Below are 21,110 nucleotides of genomic sequence, written 5' to 3' on the forward strand. Positions count from 1 at the left end.
TGTTGTTGCAAATTGTCTTTCTTAAACTCCTGGGATTCCTTGCTTCCAAATTCAAACATAGCAGAACGCAGAGAAAATCCTTTTCCTCAAGAGTTCAAATAAATGCCCTAGAATTGAGTTCCATGGGCCCTGAGTGCCTTTCTGTGGATCAATTCTAGGGTCCAAGAGAATAGCCTAGGCCAAATGGCTTAAGCCATTGGAGCTGAGTGTGGGGTCAAACTCACCCTAAATCACAGGGTTCGGTTAGAAATAGAGAAGACAGGAGGAGACAAGGCTACAGAAGCAACAAATGCATACTACCACCTGTTGCAGTGTCAAATGCATATTGATATTTGTATCAAGTACTGCTAAGGGGTTGGTTATATTGGAATTTCTGGAGAAGTCGTGGAGCTGAATCCAGGAAAATTCTGACTTATTCTCTTAAACAGATGGATTGATGTTGAATTGTGAAGAAGAGGCAAGAAGGAAATACTGTTTCCTTAAGGAAGGGATGAGTGGTCCAAAGCTAGAATTAACATAGGCACTTAGACACCTGGTCCCTTTCCTACCCTACTTCAGCAACCAGCTAAGGTTAACCGCTTAGGCAGCCTTGAACTTTCTAACTTCTCCAACAGGCTCTGACAAGTCTGTCCTGGGACTTTGTAATGGAAAGAGAATTGAACTAAGTATCAAGTGACCTGGGTTCTGTTCCCAGCTCTGCCATTAACTAGCTCTGTGACCCTAAACAAGGACAACAACCTTTCTGTGCCTCAGTTTCCTCATCTGTAAAATGAGGGAGGCTGGATTAGATAATTCCTTTCTGTCTATAAAATCCTTTGACTCTTGAATCCAAACTCCCATAAGAGATGACCTAAGATCTGCCCTGGGGATTCTGGCCTTAGAGACATTGGTCTCCCAGGCCAACCAAACCCCCTGCTGAATCAAGGGGATTTATCAACAGCCTCGAGGCTGAGCAGATCCCATAGAGGCCCGGCAGGGTGTGCTTCTGGGAAAGGAGCTCAGGACACCTAGTTCCCTGTTCTAAATAGCATTCAGTTCACCCTATGACTCAGTTATCAGTACTTCTCTCTTTCCAAAGACTGCAAAGTTTCAGTCTCACTGTGAAGGCAACCACGATTTATAGGGTTGCCAACAATTTATTGGGTTGCCAACCTACAAAGTTAAGAAAAAAATGAAATTCTGTTTTGTATTTTGAGCCATATCCAGTCAGATTCCTGCCTCCAATTCCTACTTAATATGGATAATCACTTCCTGAATAACCTTAAACATAGACTTTTTAAAAAAATTTAACCACTTTATATATTTACTTATTATATTTTATTTTTGAGGAAGGTTAGCCCTGAGCTAACATCTGCTGCCAATCCTCCTCTTTTTGCTGAGGAAGACTGGCCCTGAGCTAACATCTGTGCCCATCTTCCTCTACTTTATATGTGGGATGCCTACCACAGCATGGCTTGCCAAGGGGTGCCATGTCTGCACCCAGGATCTGAACCGGCGAACCCCAGGCTGCCGAAGTGGAACGTGCAAACTTAACCACTGCACCACTGAGCCGGCCCCTTTTCTTTTTCTTTTTTTTTTTATATATATAATTTAACAGCAACAAGGGCTTATAAATGGAATTAATCAGGGGGCATGTTGAATGCTGTAGAACCTATGATATAATACTATATCTCTCTTAAAATTCTTTGCTCTCACTGTTCAGACAGAACTGAAGTTAATATGAAATAAAGCAGAACTCTTTGATTACTCATTTTTGAGATTTACAATTATAAATGATGGTGAAATCCTAATAGAATGCTGAAGAAATAAGGCTGATAAGGTGATTCTTTGGGGCCAGCATGAATATTCAGATTAAGAAAAACTGCTAATGAAATCCCAATCACATAGTAATTTCCCACCTATTACTTTCTGAATCCCAAGTAGTTGTATGGCCTAATTAGGCCTGTTTGGGGGATTATCACAACATCTTATTTCTGCAATGAAGGGCATCCTTCAGCATTTAATATTCATTGAGGCTTTTATGAAACAGAGAGGTTTCCATATGTCTCCAGAGCAAAACATTTGTGTTAGCCATCTGCTTCTCAAGAGTCGTTTTGTAGAAGAAGAATGCAAATCTCTTGGTTCTTTAATTACTTTGAGGTTAAGCTATCCTATAGTTGGGACTGTGGGACAGCCCATTCACTGCTAGGAGAACACTATTGTTTGCTTGGCCACCAATTTAAAGAATTCTTTACAAGCAAATAGCATGAAAAGAAATTGAAGTCTAAAGTGATCTTTGTCCTTTTAATTCCAGGTGAAGATCATAGTGAAGCGATGTGGGGCTTTTCTTAAGTTAGCGTTAAGGAGATACTATCTAGGATCCTGGATTTTAAGATCAGTACAGCAAGCATCAGTTCTCTTTTCTTAGTCCTGCCACCAAAGGAATATATGACTCAATACTTTAAAAAAAAAAACGAAAAAACAAAGGGTCTCCTTGAGGTCAATATCAAAAAAGGTGATTTAACTCTTAGCTACCCAGGAGCTAATTACCTCAGTTTTTCATTCTGTGCCATTTGTTTCCCCTTCCCCTCTTCTCATTAGCTTCGTGAATTGTGGATAACTGCTCGTAACATCTCCACCAGCCTACGGATACGCACCATTAGTTTTGCTTAATCAGGAGTAAGTTCAACCAACAGAGTTTAACTGCAAGTGGAAACCCTGGAGCTTAGAGATGCTCTATAGATTTCAATTACTGAGGCTTTTCCTAGCCCTCCTCACAGTAAAATTTAATTTATTGGGGTTATTAGCACATAGAATGTAAGAAATTGACAAATGAAAGGGACCTAGTTTGGCCACTGACTAGCTATGAGGTCCTTGATAGGATACCTAACCTCAAGGGACCTCTGACTTCTAAGACTATTTTGTGCTTTAGGATCCTATAAAACCAATGAACATAGAGATGGTTTATTCTAATGTTTCCAAAGTTTGTATCTCAGATCACTAAGTGAATCAGCAGATGTTAGTAGGTGAAACTAGAAGAAAGGGTTTCATGGTCAAACCCTTTTGAGAAATGCTGCTATCATAGTGTTTTGATGGAACAGCTTCTCAGAACCCTTATACGCTAATGTGCCTCGTGACACTCCACAACTGGATGCCGTGCGTGGCTTTCCCCACATTCCAGCCCCAGGCCCCTTTCTGATGGAGCATCCTAAGGGACCTGTGTTCTGTAGAATACATGTTGGGAAACTCTGATTTAATCTAAACCCTTAGTTTTAGATATAAAGATCTAAATTGTAAAGTCCTACTGTCATGATGAAAATCAGCATGTTTACAGGAAGCTGTCTAGAAGGGAGGCAGCACCCATTACCAGAGTTCCTGACAAACTGGCCCGAGAACACCTGTCCCTGCCTCCCAGGTGTCTCCTGACTCCCAGGGCAGGGCTCCCCCATGCTGCCTCTGTCATTAGCACACCCACAGAAAGATCAGTCAAGGGGGTGGGTGTGCTGTGACGGCTGTTTCCTCCCCACCGGGGGCAGTGGCCTTAATGCCCCCAAGTCCTGGGAGACTGGCAGGGATTGTATTAAACTGAAATGAAAATCACCTTATGTGCATAAGCAAATTCACCCAGAATTCTCAAAGTACAAAACACTTGATTCTTAAATGAACATTCTAGATGTGATGTTTTTCAGAAAAAGACTAATGTCAAGTAATTAAGCTAACATTTACGTTTTTCCTTTTGTATCACTCTGTATTTTGAGAGTTAGAGGATCTGTTAGGGGGTCACATCACACCCAGGCTCATCTCCTGCACCGACATCCAAAGTTCTGTGAAATGATCTGCACAATAAAATGTTTTTAAACATGAATTATTTAAGTTTCTTGAGGGCATGAATTATATTCACATTGTACCCCCAATGACTAACACAGGGCTCGGCATATATTAGGCACATAATGATAAATATGTTTGCATTAATTAATAAATTATAATCTGACGATTGGAGTTTAATAAAATTGTTATAATACACTAATGGTACTAACGATATCCTACCTTTTCAAAAATCTCAAAGATAAATTCCTTGACCTGATTAAGGTTTATAAACAGAAGCTAGTTAACACTCCTTATTTGTAATCTTTTATTTTCATAAACAATTACACTGTGATGTGGTGTTTCTTTTACATAATAATAAACGGGATCACTTCTATATTTGACTTTTAAACACATGCACATAGACTTAGAATCGGAATGAGTCAGTAGATATGGAGTCCTAACTTCCAGTCATTGTACACTTCCCCTTCCAGCCACTTGGCCTGTATTAACATCCCCAGAGATGACACACATAATACTAAACCTGAAGAAGTGTGTCACTCTGGAGGGCCTTCTGAGGGATCGAAGAAGGATTAAGTCATGTTGGTAAATGACAGTTTGTGCTCTATATTTTCATTCATTTAATAAAAACTTTTTTTAGTACCTACAGTATATAAAGCAACTTGGTAGGTACTACAATGGGAATAAAGACAAAACTGATACAGACTTTCGCTTAAGAAGCCTATGGTCTTGCAGGAAAAGTGGGGCACACACGTAAATAATTACAATGCTAGGTAGAATTATGATATGCCAGTAATGTGCTGTTGTGTTAGTTTATAGTTCTTTCAAAATTAGTTTATATTGCGTTCAAAACTGATAGTCTACAGTTAAGCACATTACCCAGTGTATTAGAATACCCCTTTCCCTAACTGTCCTGGATAAACGGAAGGGTACATTACTTGGTATCGCTGACGTCAGGTTTCACTAGGAGTCATCAGCATCATCCGAGAGCCGCGTTTCTCAATAGATGGCAGGACAGGACCATCCCACCAAGATCTTACTGACCAGCACTAAGTCACTTTCTCTGGACATACAATTCACCTGAACTGGAGGAGGATGTGTCACAATGACGTGGGAACCTGAATTGTGGTGGGGAGGCTGGGGTCATGCTTGCAGGAAGTGGATATTGTGGTGGGCAACAACACAGTAGCAGACAGGCCAAGCTGTCAAGTGACAACCAGAAATGGGGTCACTATAGGCACACAAATTGTCCCTGGCTCTGCAGAGTGGCTCTGTCTGAACCGATAGTGGATCTGAGGGGAGAAGGTGTGGGGGCAGGAGGAAGATCAGTCTGTCTGCACCCCAGAAGTGCCCACCACCTGATGGCATGAACCAACTCTTTATTCTGATTCAGGCTGTATTTTTACTTCCATTTTAAAGGTAAAATTTTTTTTTTAAAGATTTTTATTTTTTTCCTTTTTCTCCCCAAAGCCCCCCAGTACATAGTTGTATATTCTTCGTTGCGGGTCCTTCTAGTTGTGGCATGTGGGACGCTGCCTCAGCGTGGTTTGATGAGCAGTGCCATGTCTGCGCCCAGGGTTCGAACCAACGAAACACTGGGCCACCTGCAGCGGAGCACGCGAACTTAACCACTCGGCCACGGGGCCAGCCCCCTAAAGGTAAAATTTTTTAAGGAATTAATTTATATAACCAACATCCAAAGATCATTAAGGAAATATGTCCTTCATATATTAGGAAGAATGCTGTCAGAGAAGTTTGGACTAAAGCCTTTGTCTGAGTCACGAATGCAGAATTCAATGCTGTTAGCATTGATATACACAACAACAATAAATTAGCATAAAAATACACACCTTACACATTTCCTTATTTACATCTTTTGCCTGGAGAATTCGATGATAAAAATATTTTTTATATGTGAACATAGTTCCCTTAAATTAAATGTCGTAAATAATTAAACAAAGTTGTGATATGAATTAATAAGGAAGCTCGTAATTTTAACTTCTTTGCATTACAAGCCAGGACTGGGCTCATAATGCTGATTCTGAGGGAATGATGTGGACAGAGGGATCTGTTTTGTCCCACAGCTCCTCACAACCTCAGCTGCCCCATGGACCCCTCCACAAACAGCAAGGCAGTGCGGCCCTCCTGGTGACCCAGGGAATCACGCTTTTTTTCTTCCTCCACTTGGTCCATTTCACAGAGGCAACAGCAGGGGCACCCCCCCATAGGGTCACCATCTAGAGCTTTGGTATCTATTTTTCTAATGGGAGCTCAACTTCTCTGGTAAAATATTTAATTACAGAGCCTATTCATTTGGTTTCTGGCCCTTCTATCTACCAAAGGCCATGCCTACTGCCCAGAATAAGTTATTCGTGGAAGGTCGCAGACAAAACACTTGAAAGAGCTCATGGCTCTGTGTTTTATAGTTTAGGTTGAAATTACTTATGATCTCCAGATTTGAGTAGACTCTAGTATTAACTCACACTTTGGGCTTATTCATTATTTGGCCAGATATCATACACTCTTAGGTCTTGGCAAGAGGGGCCCCTCACCTTGGGCTCACTCTTTAGAGAGCCCTACGCTTGCTCTCTTCTGGTCACTCCTCCCCACTGGGCAAGGAATCTGCAGGCCAAGTGGATTTATTCCCATAGAGCCATGTTCCCCTTTTAGGCCACACTCCAGGTACCCAGACCCCAGAATTCCTTGCCAGAGGCCCTGCATTCAGGACTGGTGTGGGCCTCTTCTCCTGATATATCCTTCCGAGGGTGGACTGTGCCACTGGCATGGCACCATGGGTCCAAGTGGTGGCCAAAACGGGGTGGTGATATGGCCAGAGCTTGAACATATGAGTTGGGATCCCCATCATGCATGTGTGAGGCCCTTCATGACGCAGGCCAGGCCTAGGGGTGGGAAAGAAGGACGTTGGTCCAGGCCAGGCCTGCTCTCCCTGAACCATCACATTCTGCTGCGGAGCTCTGAGGCACCAGAATATTCTAAATTCAAACCGTTTTTATAGGTCATTATAAACATCTATCTGTCAAGGTAGGAAACTAGCTTCTTAGCTTCAGCTATAGTTTTTAAATATTTAGTCACATGATATGCGGGTGTCCATTTTTACTCTTACCCCAGGTCCCACAAATATGGGACTAGGTCTGCTCTTGGAATAGGTTTGATTTTGAGTTGGTTTAAAATCTTAATATGAAGAACGTGGTAACAGACGGTTGCAGTGTGGCTAGTGGGTAGGCCGTTTCCCACCAGTCAAGTGCAGCATTGCTACAACTATGTCCCATGTCCTGGCCCTGCTCCCTGGCCTGACAGGAGAAATTGTGTATGTGCGTGTGTGTGTGTGTGTTTATGTGGGTTTAACATCCACTGAGAACCAGAAAAACACGACTTGGCTGTTTTCAAATAATTCCGTCCTCACACTGCTGCTCTGGTCTAGATTGCTGCCATTTCCCTGACAAGCAACTCTTCCCAGTTGACTTCTTTGAGCTGCTTGGAGTTAAGGGACAGGCACTTTGAAGGCCTCTTCCAGGCGAAAAAGAATGAACTAAAAAAGGAATTGGGCCAGGCTTCCTTGATTGAATACCACTTCACTTCAGCAAATCCCTAAGCCTTTATAACTGTTTTGTCAGCTGTAAAATGAGCAGACAAATTCAGCCCTACCTCGGACGGCAACCAGTGGCAGGTTTAATTAATGATGATTGTGACGGGTTTTGTAGTGTAAAGTCTTATATAAATGAAAAGGAGCATTAGAGCTATTTTATCCAAAGTCTGGAGTGCACTCTGCTTTCCACTCTCACCGTTTAAGCCTCTAAGTCCTGATCACAAATTGCTGCAGGCTTCAGGGGTACAGAAAAGCACAGTTGGGCTCGCATTACCTGAACAGAAAGCAGGGTTTGGTAATGGGAGTGGGGCAAAGAGCAACTAATCAGTGCATGTTTCAGATTTCTGGATGGCAGGCAGCACCAAGAGTCACTGGGTCCAGCTGGTGGCAGATAATGGGCTGGTTTCTGTAATCAAAGGACAAAGAACAGGTGTGCCCATTTATTCCTGGAACTGTTCTGGAAAGATCCTTGAGATCTTAAGTGTCACAGTGAGGGGAGAGTTCTTTCCAAAGATCTCCCCTGCACTTCTTCCTATGGTCTCTGCCTCAGTTTGCTGGCTGACAGCTCACGTTAGAGGTACTTTTTTCAGGGAAGTGTTTACAGAGAACATGCAACAAGGATCAAGTCTGTCTAGGATCCATTCCTTCCTTTAAAGTCTTGTGTCTTGTTCATAGGGGTCACATCCCATAGTTCGCTTAAAGATGCGGCTACATGATTTACCAGAAGTCATACTGAGCCTACTGAGAATCACACCTGGGAGTTGTTGATTGCTTTGGCTAACATGGGATTTGGGTCTTTCTCACACAATTTATCTAACGACATTCACATGCAGCAAATCATAACTTTTATATACTTAATAGGCCTGATCACTCCTTCTCTTAATTTCCTGGAGCCTCTGTGTTTCAAGGATGGTGTATTGTATGTTATTACTATGCTTGCACAGCCTTTTCCTTAATATTATATGATCTTGAGCTCCTTGAAAACTCCAAGCGAGTCTTAATCATTTTTACATTGCCCTGGACATCGGTACCTTCCTTTTAGGAGACACAAAAAAATACTTGTTCAAATGCATTGAAAAATGAAAAGACCTAATGAGCGATGAAAAATGATAGAAAAGTCTAATGTCCATTAGGGAGCTTCATTTTCAAACATCTTTTTAAAATCTCTTGTTAGAAGATCCAAGTATATCATACTGGTTATGATCAAAGGTCTTCAGCTTTAGCCAGACTTAGGTTTATATCTTGGTTCTGCAAGTTACCATTCATGGGACCTTGGGAATGGTACTTAACTAGCTCTGTGCCTTAGTTTCCTCATTTGTAAAATGGGGATAATAATACTATCTATCTCACAGAGTTGTTGTAACGATTAAATGAGATAATCCATGTAAAGTGCTTAGCACAGTGCCTGGCACGAAATAAGTGCTCAGATAATATCATCATCATCACCAGAGATCGTAGGGAAAGGAGTCTTGGCTGTTCTCACAGCCTAGGAGTATAGCCTTCAGATTTAACGACCTGCCCCATAGTTCCCTTAATGCCACCGTATAAATCTGAAGCAGAAACCCATTTAGGTCAGAACCACCAGATTTTCTGCTTCTAGCCCCTGATTGCAGATTTTATTCTTTGGATACTTAAAAATACTTTGGATACTCAGAGATTTTATTCTTTGGATACCTAAAGAAGTATGAATAAGACAGTTCTCTTTCAGACATAATATGAGGTCTATTTACAAAGGCACTTTGCAAATTAATTACTGGTGCATATGCATAAGTAATTTTGTTGGTTGTAAGATATATTGTTAGGCCATGTGGATCCTTATAAATGGGCTCCATTCCAATGTACTTGATATGCCTTTAATTTAAACTGGTTTCTCCCTTCAACATGTGGTCCCTAGATTTGATTTTTCTATGTGAAAAAAGGTTTTTGTTGCAACATTCATCACCAGTCTGCTGAAGTTCATGAAGAAGGTATTCTCAGTTAACAAACTTTGTCCAGTTAATGTTCAGTGTTTCAGGGAGAAGGCAGAGCACAGGGAGGCGGAGGAGAGGAGGACTTGGCCCACAGGCTGCCTTGCCCAAGACAGTAATGACAACAGTTTGTAGGGAGTAGGCACCTATGAGATCTCTGTTCAGACTACGCCTCCTTTCCTAAGAGCTTCCCCATCCCCGTCCACAGGGTGGGCCCCAGGAGTCACTATCACCCCAAGTGCCCACAGCTGATTGGAGTAGACACTCCTGACCCAAGCTGAGACAACCAGATTCTCTCTCCAGGGCATCTGGAATTGGTGACACAGGCCTTCTGGTCAGTCACTATTGGCTCTGGAACGAGGACAGCATATAACAGGGAACGGGCAGGACCATCTTCACAATGTGCTCTGGGAGGCAGAAAAAACTGGGATGTAGGGAAAGCAGAGTGAAACAGTGTCAGGGAGAAGTAGAGATGAGAAACCAGGTCGCTCCTGAGAGTAAAAGGGAGGTGGCAAAAGAATAGCTGTCTCCATTCCCAGTGGCGTCTCTGGCTTTGTTCTGACCCTCATGAGGCCCAGTTGTCCTTCCTGCCATGGCCTGTGTCCAGCACACTCTCCATTTTAGCTCAGGGAAGCATGAGATGTATCTGTTACGTGAAACCCAAGGAGCCTTGGCTAAGTGAGTGGGTTGGCACAGAGAGAGAGGCTAAGCCAGGGATTCTGGTTGCACAGGCAGGGTCTGCCTGGTGATGTGCCCCCTGGGTGGTCCCATCACTCTGGCCTGCCAAAATCAGACATGCACACAAGTAATTTCTGCTGATGATAAAATTGAGTGGAACAGATCCCAAGTTCTTCCTGAAACAACCTTCTCTCTTAGTCACTTCGCGATACACTTTCTTGTGTAGGAGGGGAGCAGGTGGCATTAGAGATGGCACACCCAGAATTTTGCCTAACCCTGAATACTTCGACAGGGGTATGTGTACCTGTGGCTGTCATTGGTCATGCTTGTTTCAGAAAACACACACACAAAACAACTGGATAGGCACTGGTCTGTTCTAATGATCTGTCAATCACCATTGCTTAGCCAACTGACATTCATCCACAGCTTTGGCCCTGCCCCAGATTCAGGGGCAAATCCTATCTCTAGCTGAAGGTTTCAAGGAGCCCTGTTTTAGTAGTTCAGGGGACAAAGTTAAGTTATCCTGTGACTTGTCCTGCTCTGCCCTTGTTCTAGCCTCTGGGCTTCTGCCTTCATCTTGGCATCGAGTCTCCGTTCTGAGTCCCTGTTCCAGGACCTGAGTCCTTGATTCCTCAGGTTTCAGCCCCTGCCTCCGTAACCTGACCGAGATCCTGGTCTCTTCAAAATCAGGACTCCAATTTGCTTATATCTATTTTCCCCAGGGAATGCAACTGAAATGCAGACCAAGCTGGGAGCTTGCTACCTGCCCCTTGTCCAGTCTGACCCACGCTTCCAGTCGTGTCATTCACAGTGCTCTTCCCAACATCTCCCCACCACTCCATCACCCCTACTTTTACAACTGCCAATAATCATATTTGCTCCATTTATGGTACACCTACCTTCTAGACCTTTCTAACCCTGAATCTCTCTAAATCACCATACCACCTGAAACTACTCTGAGGGTCCACGTGGTCCTGAAGCTCTGCCTGCCTGGCAGACCTCCTCCCGCTGACTTTAACTGGCCACCAATCACAAAGCCTAGCACGCAGACAGAGAAGCAATGTGGTGTGGTAGAATGAGCACGACATGAGCATGGGCAACCTGAGCAGACCTGGGTTCAAATCTCTCCTCCTCCACTTGCACAAATTTCTTAATTCCTCTAGAACTCAAAAAGATTTTGAAAGGGTTATATAATGATAACGTGTCTGGCAAAATTTAGCAGTTATCTAATAAAATGCAAAATTTAGTGTTAATAAAATACATTCATCTTTCTTTCCTGCACTTACATTTTTTAACAGATTTCTTGCAATATAATTCACATATTATTCAATCCACTGATTTAAAGGGTACAATTCAATGGTTTTTAGTATATTCACTGGAGTTAGATTTCTTAAAATGCAGTCATAGCAAAAGGGATATGAGATCTAATAACACTTAAAAAGACTTAGGATTTTAGTCAGCTGTAAGTTTATATAAATCAATAGCGTGATGCCATTGTATTGCCAAAAAAGTTTGTGATATTGGTCTGTATTGATACACATATGATGATCAGAACAAGACAAGTCAATGGTTCTCTGTGATTCTGAGCTGGCAGTGTTTTCAGTCATTGGGACTGTTTTAAGAGGGACGTGGGTAAATTAAAGCATGTCCAGAGAAACATGAAACGGGTGACGAGAAACTGCAAATACTGTTTGTAAGAGCTCGTGATATTCATCCTGGAGAAGTAAAGCCCAAGAGGAGATAAAACACCATCCTCAATTAGCTCTGGGGCTGTCATTTGGAAAACGAATAACATGTATTTTCTATGTCCTCTTCCTGGGTCAGAACTTCAATAGATTAAGTTAAAAGAAAGCAGATTTTGACATGATATAAGGAACAATTAGAGCTGTCTAAAATTGGAGTGGATTGTCCCTTGATAACCTGAAATTCCACATTTAATAAATTACCTCTTTAGGACCAGCACCCTGGCCAAGTGGTTAAGTTCGCGCGCTCTGCTGCGGTGACCCCGGGTTTCGCCGGTTTGGACCCTGGGAGTGGATATGGCACCGCTCATCAAGCCATGCTGAGGCAGCGTCCCACATGCCACAACTAGAAGGACCCACAACTAAAAATATGCAACTATGTACCAGGGGGCTTTGGGGAGAAAAAGGAAAAATAAAATCTTTAAAAATAATAATAAATCAATCAATCACCTCTTTATTCGTAAGTCAGAGAGCAACATCCTGTAGAGCTCTTCGTCTGTATGTGTTGTGCTCAGCTAGGTACAATGATCAAGTAGGTCAACTCTTCTTGATTCAAGGCCAGTCATCCAGTTTGGTTAGTCTAGTAGTCCATTCTTTCTCCCATTTTTCAGTCCTGCTCTCTGCTTTTTGATCAGAGGACAGAGAAAAGGAAGGCCCAAATCATCAATATGGATATTTTACCAGCACTTCTGATGATAATGGAAATATTCCTAAAGTAAGACGTTGGCATTACCTGATCAGGAGATTGTACTCATCTCTTCCATACTCTGTATAAAGTGATTTCATCTTAGGACTTGAAATTGGCCATAGTGGAAACATTTATGGAAATTAGCAAACACTATAGATCAGCAACACGACTCTCCCCAGCTCACTTCCTAGTGCTCCCCCGCTTTAGAGTCTATGCTACCCAATGACTACTGGGCTGGCATGATTGATAATGTCGACAGACGTTCTACTAGATTTTTGGACTATGTGTCTCTAGAAAAAATATATTTAGAGCCAATGGTATTTAACTTTCATGTAAGGGCAGTTCGGAATTTAAGTAGTGTAATACAGTTAACTAGTTTCAGATGAGTGGAATACTTAGGGGAACATATTTGGGGAGGACGAGACTCAGTCTCAACTGCCTTCTAGGCCACATCTCTTTTTCCTTTAAGAAAACCCATAATAACCATGGTCTGTACATCTAAAGAGTCTATTATGCACATCTTCTTATGGAGTGACTGTGTAACAGACTAGAACGCCATGCCCAAGACAAAGGCCTTCTGGAAATGGGAAGATAAAGCTCTCTGCTGGCCAGCGCTTGTCCTGCACTACAAGTGGCTCCTTGTGCCACCTATTGGATTTTGAAAGAACAATTGCTCAGCTTTCAATTCAAAGCTAAGACTCCAGCAAGTATTTTCTGCAGACAGAATGTATTGAGACTCTTCCTTAAGGGAGAACCATTCTAAAAACATTGCATTTTACAACTCCTTATGAGGGAAATCACCATCAGCCCGATTCCCAGTGCCAACTGATTTCTATATCATCAACAAGCTCTAGCAATCACAGTTGGCATTTATTGAACACTTGCAGTATACTATGTACTTTACAAGCATTATGTCACTTTATCTTCATATTACCTTAGGAAATAGGTATAAATATTTTCATTTTACAGTTGGGAAACAACTTAAAGAGGTTAAGTGGCTATTAGAGTTGAAAAGCTTCTGCGCTCCTAGGAAACAGGATTTACATTGCCTACTACTTTGTATATAGCAGACATTCCATAAATAGTTGAATAAGTTTTTTTAATGTGAATAAATAGAGCACCATTCTTCTTAGTACTTTGAGCCCTTTGACCCATTAGCCTTTTAATCAGCTTTTATCTAACGGGAAAACAGAATAATTTTCATTTATTTTGCCTGTACACACTTTCCAAGTGAAGAGCTCACCATAATATCTCATTAACCCTACAAGGGCTAAGAATTGTCTTCCCAATTTTAGAAACAAGTTAACTGAGGCTTAGAATTCAGAATTCAGTGGTCTTTTGATCATACCAAATTGAGGAAGAGGAAAGACCAAAGGCATGTATCAAGAAGAACCTAGTACAGTTATGATTGGAAAAGAAGGGTTCTGGATAAACCAGAGGCGGAACAGTTAGTCCTCAAAGAATGACCATTGAGTCAGTTACACTGAGTATGTCACTCAGTGGACACATTCCTGCACTTATGCACAGTAGTAGGCATGTAAGAAGATAAGACCAACTCTTGATCTTAAGAAGCCTATGTACTTTTAGAGAATACGTAGACACAAGGAAAGCGAAACTGAAGTACAAGAACATAAAAAGAAAAACTACACAAGATAGCAGTGGTTATCGAGCAATGATTAATGCAGGCAATAAGCACTGCAGGAGCTCAGCAAAGGGAGGGATGACATTTGCATTAATTTTTGCTGATCTCAGGCATCTTCATAAAACACCTTCACTACGAGCTGTGGGGAGACAGTGAAGTTGGAGAGAGCACCTGGCCTCTAAGTAGCTCACTTTCTTCCTTAGAGATTTAAGCAGACAGTGAGAGTTTGCAGGAAGCAATCGCCAGGGAGAGGAGGAGAAGGCCTGAGACCTGATCCTCTAGGCATGCAAGACAGTACTGGGAGATGTCACCTGGATATTTCGAATACTAATTAAAAATTTTTTTTCTCTCTGTATTTTTTCCTCTCTCAAGCTTTAAGCAGGAGTAGCCTGTTGTTCTTTCTGGGATTCGCTTTTGAAAATTTTGAGCCCCCTGAAGAGGTTAGAGAGGTAGGGCTCAACCTTGCCTCCTCATGGAAGCACCTGGGGAGTTCTAAAAAATACTACTTCCTGGATCCCATCCACAAATACTTTATTTTAATTGACTGGATGCTCCTTTGGTGATTCTAATGTGCAACCAAGTTTGAGGATCATTGACTTAAAGAGTTCCTAGACACAGTATGAGATAATGGGATTTGCTGGGATGAACAAAGTATCTTGGAGAAGCAGGGGAAGACGGGCTTCCCTGCTCCACTCTAGGGAAGTATCCTTGATTCGTTACCCTGGAGGAGTAGGAATCTGGGCTCCTGAGAGCTCCACGGGGAGGAACTTATCTGCAAGAATGTTTTACTGCAGTGTTATTTTAATAGTGAGAAAAATTGCGGGGGAGGAGTATTGAATGCTAAGATTTGACGAGTTGGGTGGTGGGTACATGGGTCTTCATTATTGTATTAGTTTTCTATTGTTGCTGTAACAAATTACCACAAAATGAGTGGCTTAAAACAACACAGATTTGTTATCTTACAGTTCTGTAGTTCAAAGTCTGACCAGGGTCTCGCTGGGTTAAAATGGACTGTGTTCCTGCTGGAGGTTCTAGGGGAGCTTCTGGAGGTTGCCCCCATTCCTTGACTTATGGCCCCTTCTTCCATCTTCAAAGCCAGCAACATAGCATCTCTCAGGCTCTTCTTTGTCACCCCATCTCTTTCTCTGATTCTCTTTATCGGCCTTCCTTTTCCACTTTTAAGGACACTTGTGATTACATTGGCCTACCCTGCCAGTCCAGGATAATTTTCCTATTTAAAATCAGCTAATTAGCAACCTTAATTATACTTGCCATGTAACTACAGGTCATGGGGATTAGGACATTGAAGGCTTTGGGGGCCATTATTCTGCCTACACAATTGTATTACTCATATACTTATCTCACTGAGAATATTTAATATTTATTAAATTAAAAAACCCAAGCCTAATTCCAATTTAGTGTACAGACGAAAGGATATATATTCATACGATGAATGCTATGTGCCCATTAAAAGTCATAACATAGGAAAACATGTAGTAACATGGAGTAATGTCCATTATATGGTAAGCGTGTGGGGGGAATAAAGTCTAAAAAAGAATATGCACAAGATGATACCAATTATGTAAAACCCAAACCCAAAACAAACCTATGCAGGTGAATAAAAAATGTTTGGAAGGATATAGGTCAAAATGTTAACAACGTTTATCTCTGGATGGTAATTTTAATTTTCTTCTATTTTTCTGCATTTTCCAAAATGTGCAGAATACACGTATTATTTTTGCAAAGAGAAATAAAAGATGATTGAGAACGTCTGTCTAGGACAATTTTCTGGTCAAGCCTCTCTCCCTGATTTCTTAGCTTTCAATCACACTCACTCACACCCATCCCTCAAGCTTGTCTTCCTGATCAAAGACATTTCATGTCTGGCTATCTGAGACACGCGCCATTTTTTTAGGCTTGAGTTGTCCCCTCTGGGAAGTAGGCATAATCCTCAGAGGACAGGAAATAGCCTGACGTGAACTAAGCAGGCAGGACAGTGCTTTTAAAAACTTTTTAGGGGCTAGCCCCGTGGTGTAGTGAAGTTCCCACACTCTGCTTGCTGGTGGTCGGATTTGGGAGTGGGATCCTGGCGTGGACCTACACACTGCTCATCAAGCTATGCTGTGGCCGTGTCCCACATACAAAATAGAGGAAGACTGGCACAGATGTTAGCTCAGCGACAATCTTCCTCAAACAAAAAGAGGAAGATTGGCAACAGATGTTAGCTCAGGGCCAATCTTCCTCACCAAAGGAAAAAAGAAACTTTTTCAAGGCAAAGCATACCCAAGGCACAGACGCATCCCGCAAAGAATTTAATAACCGGTAACTTGGAAGCTGGATGCACAAGTATACAAGCCTCTTTCATAATCTCGCTGGCACATGTTAAAGTTTTAATTAATAATACTGTTTTTAATACACAAAAGAACAGACAATAGCGGGCGGCACCGCCCGCAGAGCGCACCGAGGGCCGACGGGCTTGGCCGGACAGCGACCGAGCGGTCCTGTTCCGCGATGCCGCGGGCCGGGGCGGCCGCCGGCGCTCCGTCTCTGCAGCTAAAGCCCGAGGCGGTTTCCCAGCCGGGCTAGTCCAGCGCGGAGCTCTAGGACCGGCGGCCCCGCCCTGGAGACCGTCAGGTTCGCGGGGTTGGGGCTCTCGGATTGGCGCGAGTCTCAGAGCCTCCCCTTCGTCTGGGATCTGCGGAACGGCCAGAGCCGTCCCCCCACCACCGAGAGGAGCGCCTAGAGCGGACCGGCCCGCCCGCCCCGCTGCTCCGCTCCTCCCAGCCTCCTCTATCCCGGAAGTTGATGCCGAGCCGCAGCTCGCGTGCGGCTCGCTAGGGTGTGTGTCGCCTTAGAGATCTGGACGGGCTGCGCTTGCGGAAGCGTCAGCATGCCTGTGAGTTGTTTACTTTCGGGCTTCGGATTTGTGCTGGGCTTCTCACTCTGTCAAGGGTCCAGCGGGGCGAGTTAGGCCAGCACACCCCGGGGCCGGGCGGCCCCTGCCGAAAGCGGCTGGGCGGCTCGGAGCGCGCAGCCCTTCGCGCGTGGCGGACTAGTCAGGACTTGCCCGGGCAGCGCGGCGTGGCGGCCCTGCCTGGGCGTGGGGCGGGGAGGATCCGGGCCGCCCAGGGCTGCGGTCTCTGGTGTCCGTGGCTGGGAGTGGACAGCTGCCCGGGTAACTTAGCCGTCTTGGTTTTGGTGGGCGCCCGAGAGGTTATGGTTTCGGAGTCGAGTTGCTCTTGTGGTTCATGGTTCTCACCCCTCTGCCTCCTCTCAGAAGCGATTTCCTGCTTGTTTCCTTTTTAAAAACTGTCTTTGCAGTTGCCTGACATGTTAACTCCGTCCAGGACGGCCACGGCCCAGCAGCTCAGAGTTCAAGTCAGAGCAGATGTTGAGCCCCGGGGGCAGAAATCGCCCCGGTGCAGGCGCTTTCGGTCTGCCTCGGCGACTTCTCTCAGCGGGCAGGGTCGGGGTCACGTTCTTACTTAGCACCGCAGTTTTGTTTTCATTGGGGACTATTATTCAGTTGACTAAAGAAGAACAGGGTTACCATATGCTTACCATATGCTTCCTGACCTTCACAGAGCCCCTTTACCGGGACTTGGAGAACGCACGCATTCTAAAAAGTATTGATGAAAGTTAACGGGCTTTAAAAAGTCACTAACATCTGAAGCGTTGCCTCTGCCGAGTATGCCTATTATTCCTATTTTTGCATGTATATTTCACTTATGGTTAAATCTGCCAGCATTGTGGTTTCATTCTAGTAGTAATAATATGCTTTTTTATTCAGTTGGCAAGAGATTTACTACATCCGTCCTTGGAAGAGGAAAAGAAAAAACATAAAAAGAAACGGCTAGTTCAAAGTCCGAATTCTTATTTTATGGATGTAAAATGTCCAGGTAATATTTTAAATTTTAGTTCCCTTTGCAAGGAAAATTTCTATAGGGATTGCTAGTGTGGTGTGCATATTTAGATACATTAGGACCCTCTGTTGAGTAGAAGTGGGATTACAGAATTGGAAACGTCGTAAGGGACGTTTTCATCATAAACGTAGTCAAACGATTTTAGAAACAGTTGAAGGGGTGGTGGAGATGGGACTCCAAAGGGGATATGACATTTGACTAAGTCTTTCAGCTGTTCAGATGATGAGTTTTCTTTTCACGATGCAGTGAAAAGTGTACTGATTCTTAAAATGTAAAGCTGTGCTGCATAGTATGGTGGCCATTAGCCGTATGTGGCTACTGAGCACTTGAAATGTGGCTAATCAGAATGGAAATATTCTTTAAGTGTAAAGTATACGCCGGATTGTGAAAATGTAGCAAAAAAAAAGTCATGTTGATATCATAATATTTTGAAAATCTTGAGTTCAATAAAATAATTTCACCTGCTGGGTTTGTGTGTTTTGTTTTGTTTTTACTTTTTTTTTTTAACGTGGCTGCTGGACAACTTTAAGTTACATATGTGGCTTGCACAGCATCGAAGTTCTTAATTTTTTATAAGGTCTTTACTAGATATATGTTGAACAAATGCTCTATTTTCTTCTGCTTTTCACTTTTAACATTGCCCTTTTTTTTAGGTTGCTACAAGATTACTACGGTTTTCAGCCATGCTCAGACAGTGGTTCTTTGTGTAGGTTGTTCAACAGTGTTGTGCCAGCCAACAGGAGGAAAGGCCAGGCTCACAGAAGGTATATCATTTAGCATTTTCTAATGCAGTGATGAGGAAAAACCAGTTTAAAAGAAATCTTTTTTTTTTTTTAAAGATTGGCACCTGGGCTAACAATTGCTGCCAATCTTTTTTTTTCCCCCTGCTTTATCTCCCCAAACCCCCCCTGTACATAGTTGTATATCTTAGTTGCAGGTCCTTCTAGTTGTGGGATGTGGGACGCCGCCTCAACGTGGCCTGATGAGCGGTGCCATGTCCGCGCCCAGGATCTGAACCCTGGGCCGCCGCAGCGGAGCACGCAAACTTAACCACTTGGCCACAGAGCCGGCCCCTAAAAGAATCTTAAATTCATGGTTACCAAAATAATTTTATCTTTCATTGTGTGCTCTTTCAGTAGAGTGCCCTATTAACCGGATAAGTTTATACTCTTCAACTTGCACAGAATTCCTTTAACTATTATTTTCCTTAGTTTGGAACACCTCATTGTGTTGTATTTAGTCACTTAGTTTGCTTAAGTTGAAATATTAAACATAAACCATAATGGAACAAAAGAACTACATACGATAGGACATTTGGATTTTTGAAACCATAGGATTTTCAAATTTCTCTTGTGAATATTTTGTTTCCTATGTATTTGGTACATATGACGTAAGACAGTTTTTATCATTGCTAGCTATGCAACAGATAACTAATGTATAAATTAAAATGCCAGAGGTTTGATTTCTATGAGCACCTATTTAATGGTTAATATAAAAATCCAATTTTACTTCGTCTTTCACTTTTACACAGTGAGAAAATATTAATTATGTATATTGTTTTCCATAGTAGTACTTAGAGATCTATAATTCCATAGTGATATTTGAAATTTGCTTGTGAGTCCTTGTTCTCACTGGAAGAGTCATAAGTGGATTGGCAACAAATCCGAGATCTATTTGGTATGACCTGGTGGGATCTAAGTATAAAGTCAGTGTATGATATTTAACTGCAGTATTGCTCTTAAAAGTGTCTTTGGAAGATTTCTGAAACCTTTATATCATGCCATGATCTTGGAATTTTGTGCACATGTGCTGACATATGATTAACAGAGTGTATCTATACCAGAGTTCCTAGTAGATCTGAAAAGAATTCTAATCAAAATTACTTTCTTGGGAAAATAATTCAGAATAGTTCCTAAAAATTAAGATTGCATCTTTGACAGCTTACATTAAAATTTTAACTGTTGTGGGGCCAGCCCAGAGGCCGAGTGGTTGGGTTCGAGCACTCTGCTTTGGTGGCCCAGGATTATGCTGGTTTGGATCCTGGGCGCAGACATGGCACCGCTTGTCAAGCCATGCTGAGGCGGTGTCCCACATGCCACAGCTGGAGGCACCCACAACTGAAAAAAAATATATATGTATACAACTATGTACCGGGGGACTTTGGGGAGAAAAAGGAAAAATAAAATCTTAAATTAAAAAAAAAAATTTAACTGTTGAATTCAGGCTTGTGGTCTTAAATAAACTCCATTATAGCATGTGAGAAATAGGAGTGACAGTTATAGTCACATCAGAATAATTGAAATATAGAAGATTTATTATAGCAAATTTCTGATATTAAAGGCTAACCTGTATATAAACATTAATGTAATATTCCCAAAACTTGTTTTATACTTAAAAAGTACTTTTTGTTGTTGAAACTATGGCAAAGATAGACTAGGCCAGTGTTTAATACGCTCTTGTGATTCTTTTGCAGGGTGCTCATTTAGAAGAAAGCAGCACTAATGATCCACACAGCTTCTTGAATTTGTGTTACATCGCAGAAAGCCTTATCAGTTCAGTAATTCTAGTTAATCTACCAAGATAATGTAATTATGTTTAATTTTGTAAGGTGTACAACAGTGATCTCCTATTTGGGTGTCAGTTTTTCAATAAAGTTTTGATTATGGGCAAATTTTCCCTTTTTTTTTTTAAGTATGTGTGAATATGCTATACATTTATATATACTGTGAATGTGAATTTGGTTTAAACATTTTAAATAGTGTATTCTGATTAGTTTGTGTCTCATTTCAAGAATAGAAACCCTAAATATTTGATTTTTAGTCATTTTCAAAATTGTTATGAATGAGCTAAATAATTACAAATGCAAAGAAGTCCATTATTTGTTAATTCAAAATACAGTTTTGCCTTTGTAACTATGGAAACACATATTTATAGAAATACATATTTAATGCAGTAGAAATCACAGTGTAATGCCTTGGATTCATGTGGCCCTAACATACTGCATAATTTATTACAATAACTGCAGCTGGGGTTGAGTTATAGGAAGCTCCTTTTGGAGT

At 42.2% G+C, this 21,110-nt stretch overlaps 1 protein-coding gene across 1 annotated transcript; it reads left to right on the forward strand.

The window, feature by feature from the left end:
- Positions 1–16,580: 16,580 nt before the first annotated feature.
- Positions 16,581–20,722, forward strand: RPS27L (ribosomal protein S27 like). Its single transcript, XM_003363667.5, has 4 exons — positions 16,581–17,024; positions 17,919–18,027; positions 18,705–18,815; positions 20,525–20,722. Exons 1-4 carry the CDS (start codon positions 17,019–17,021, stop codon positions 20,551–20,553), a joined length of 255 nt encoding a protein of 84 aa, XP_003363715.1. The 5' UTR covers positions 16,581–17,018; the 3' UTR covers positions 20,554–20,722.
- The last annotated feature ends 388 nt before the right edge of the window (positions 20,723–21,110 follow it).

The sequence above is a fragment of the Equus caballus genome, chromosome 1, assembly GCF_041296265.1.
Source record: "Equus caballus isolate H_3958 breed thoroughbred chromosome 1, TB-T2T, whole genome shotgun sequence".
Lineage (NCBI taxonomy): Eukaryota > Metazoa > Chordata > Mammalia > Perissodactyla > Equidae > Equus > Equus caballus.

What these genes read in the sequence shown, in the direction of transcription:
- RPS27L (XM_003363667.5), top strand. An exon ending in TATGGATGTAAAATGTCCAG is followed by an intron (nt 18,028 to 18,704) that starts GTAATATTTTAA and finishes CCTTTTTTTTAG; the next exon opens with GTTGCTACAAGATTACTACG. An exon ending in AAAGGCCAGGCTCACAGAAG is followed by an intron (nt 18,816 to 20,524) that starts GTATATCATTTA and finishes ATTCTTTTGCAG; the next exon opens with GGTGCTCATTTAGAAGAAAG.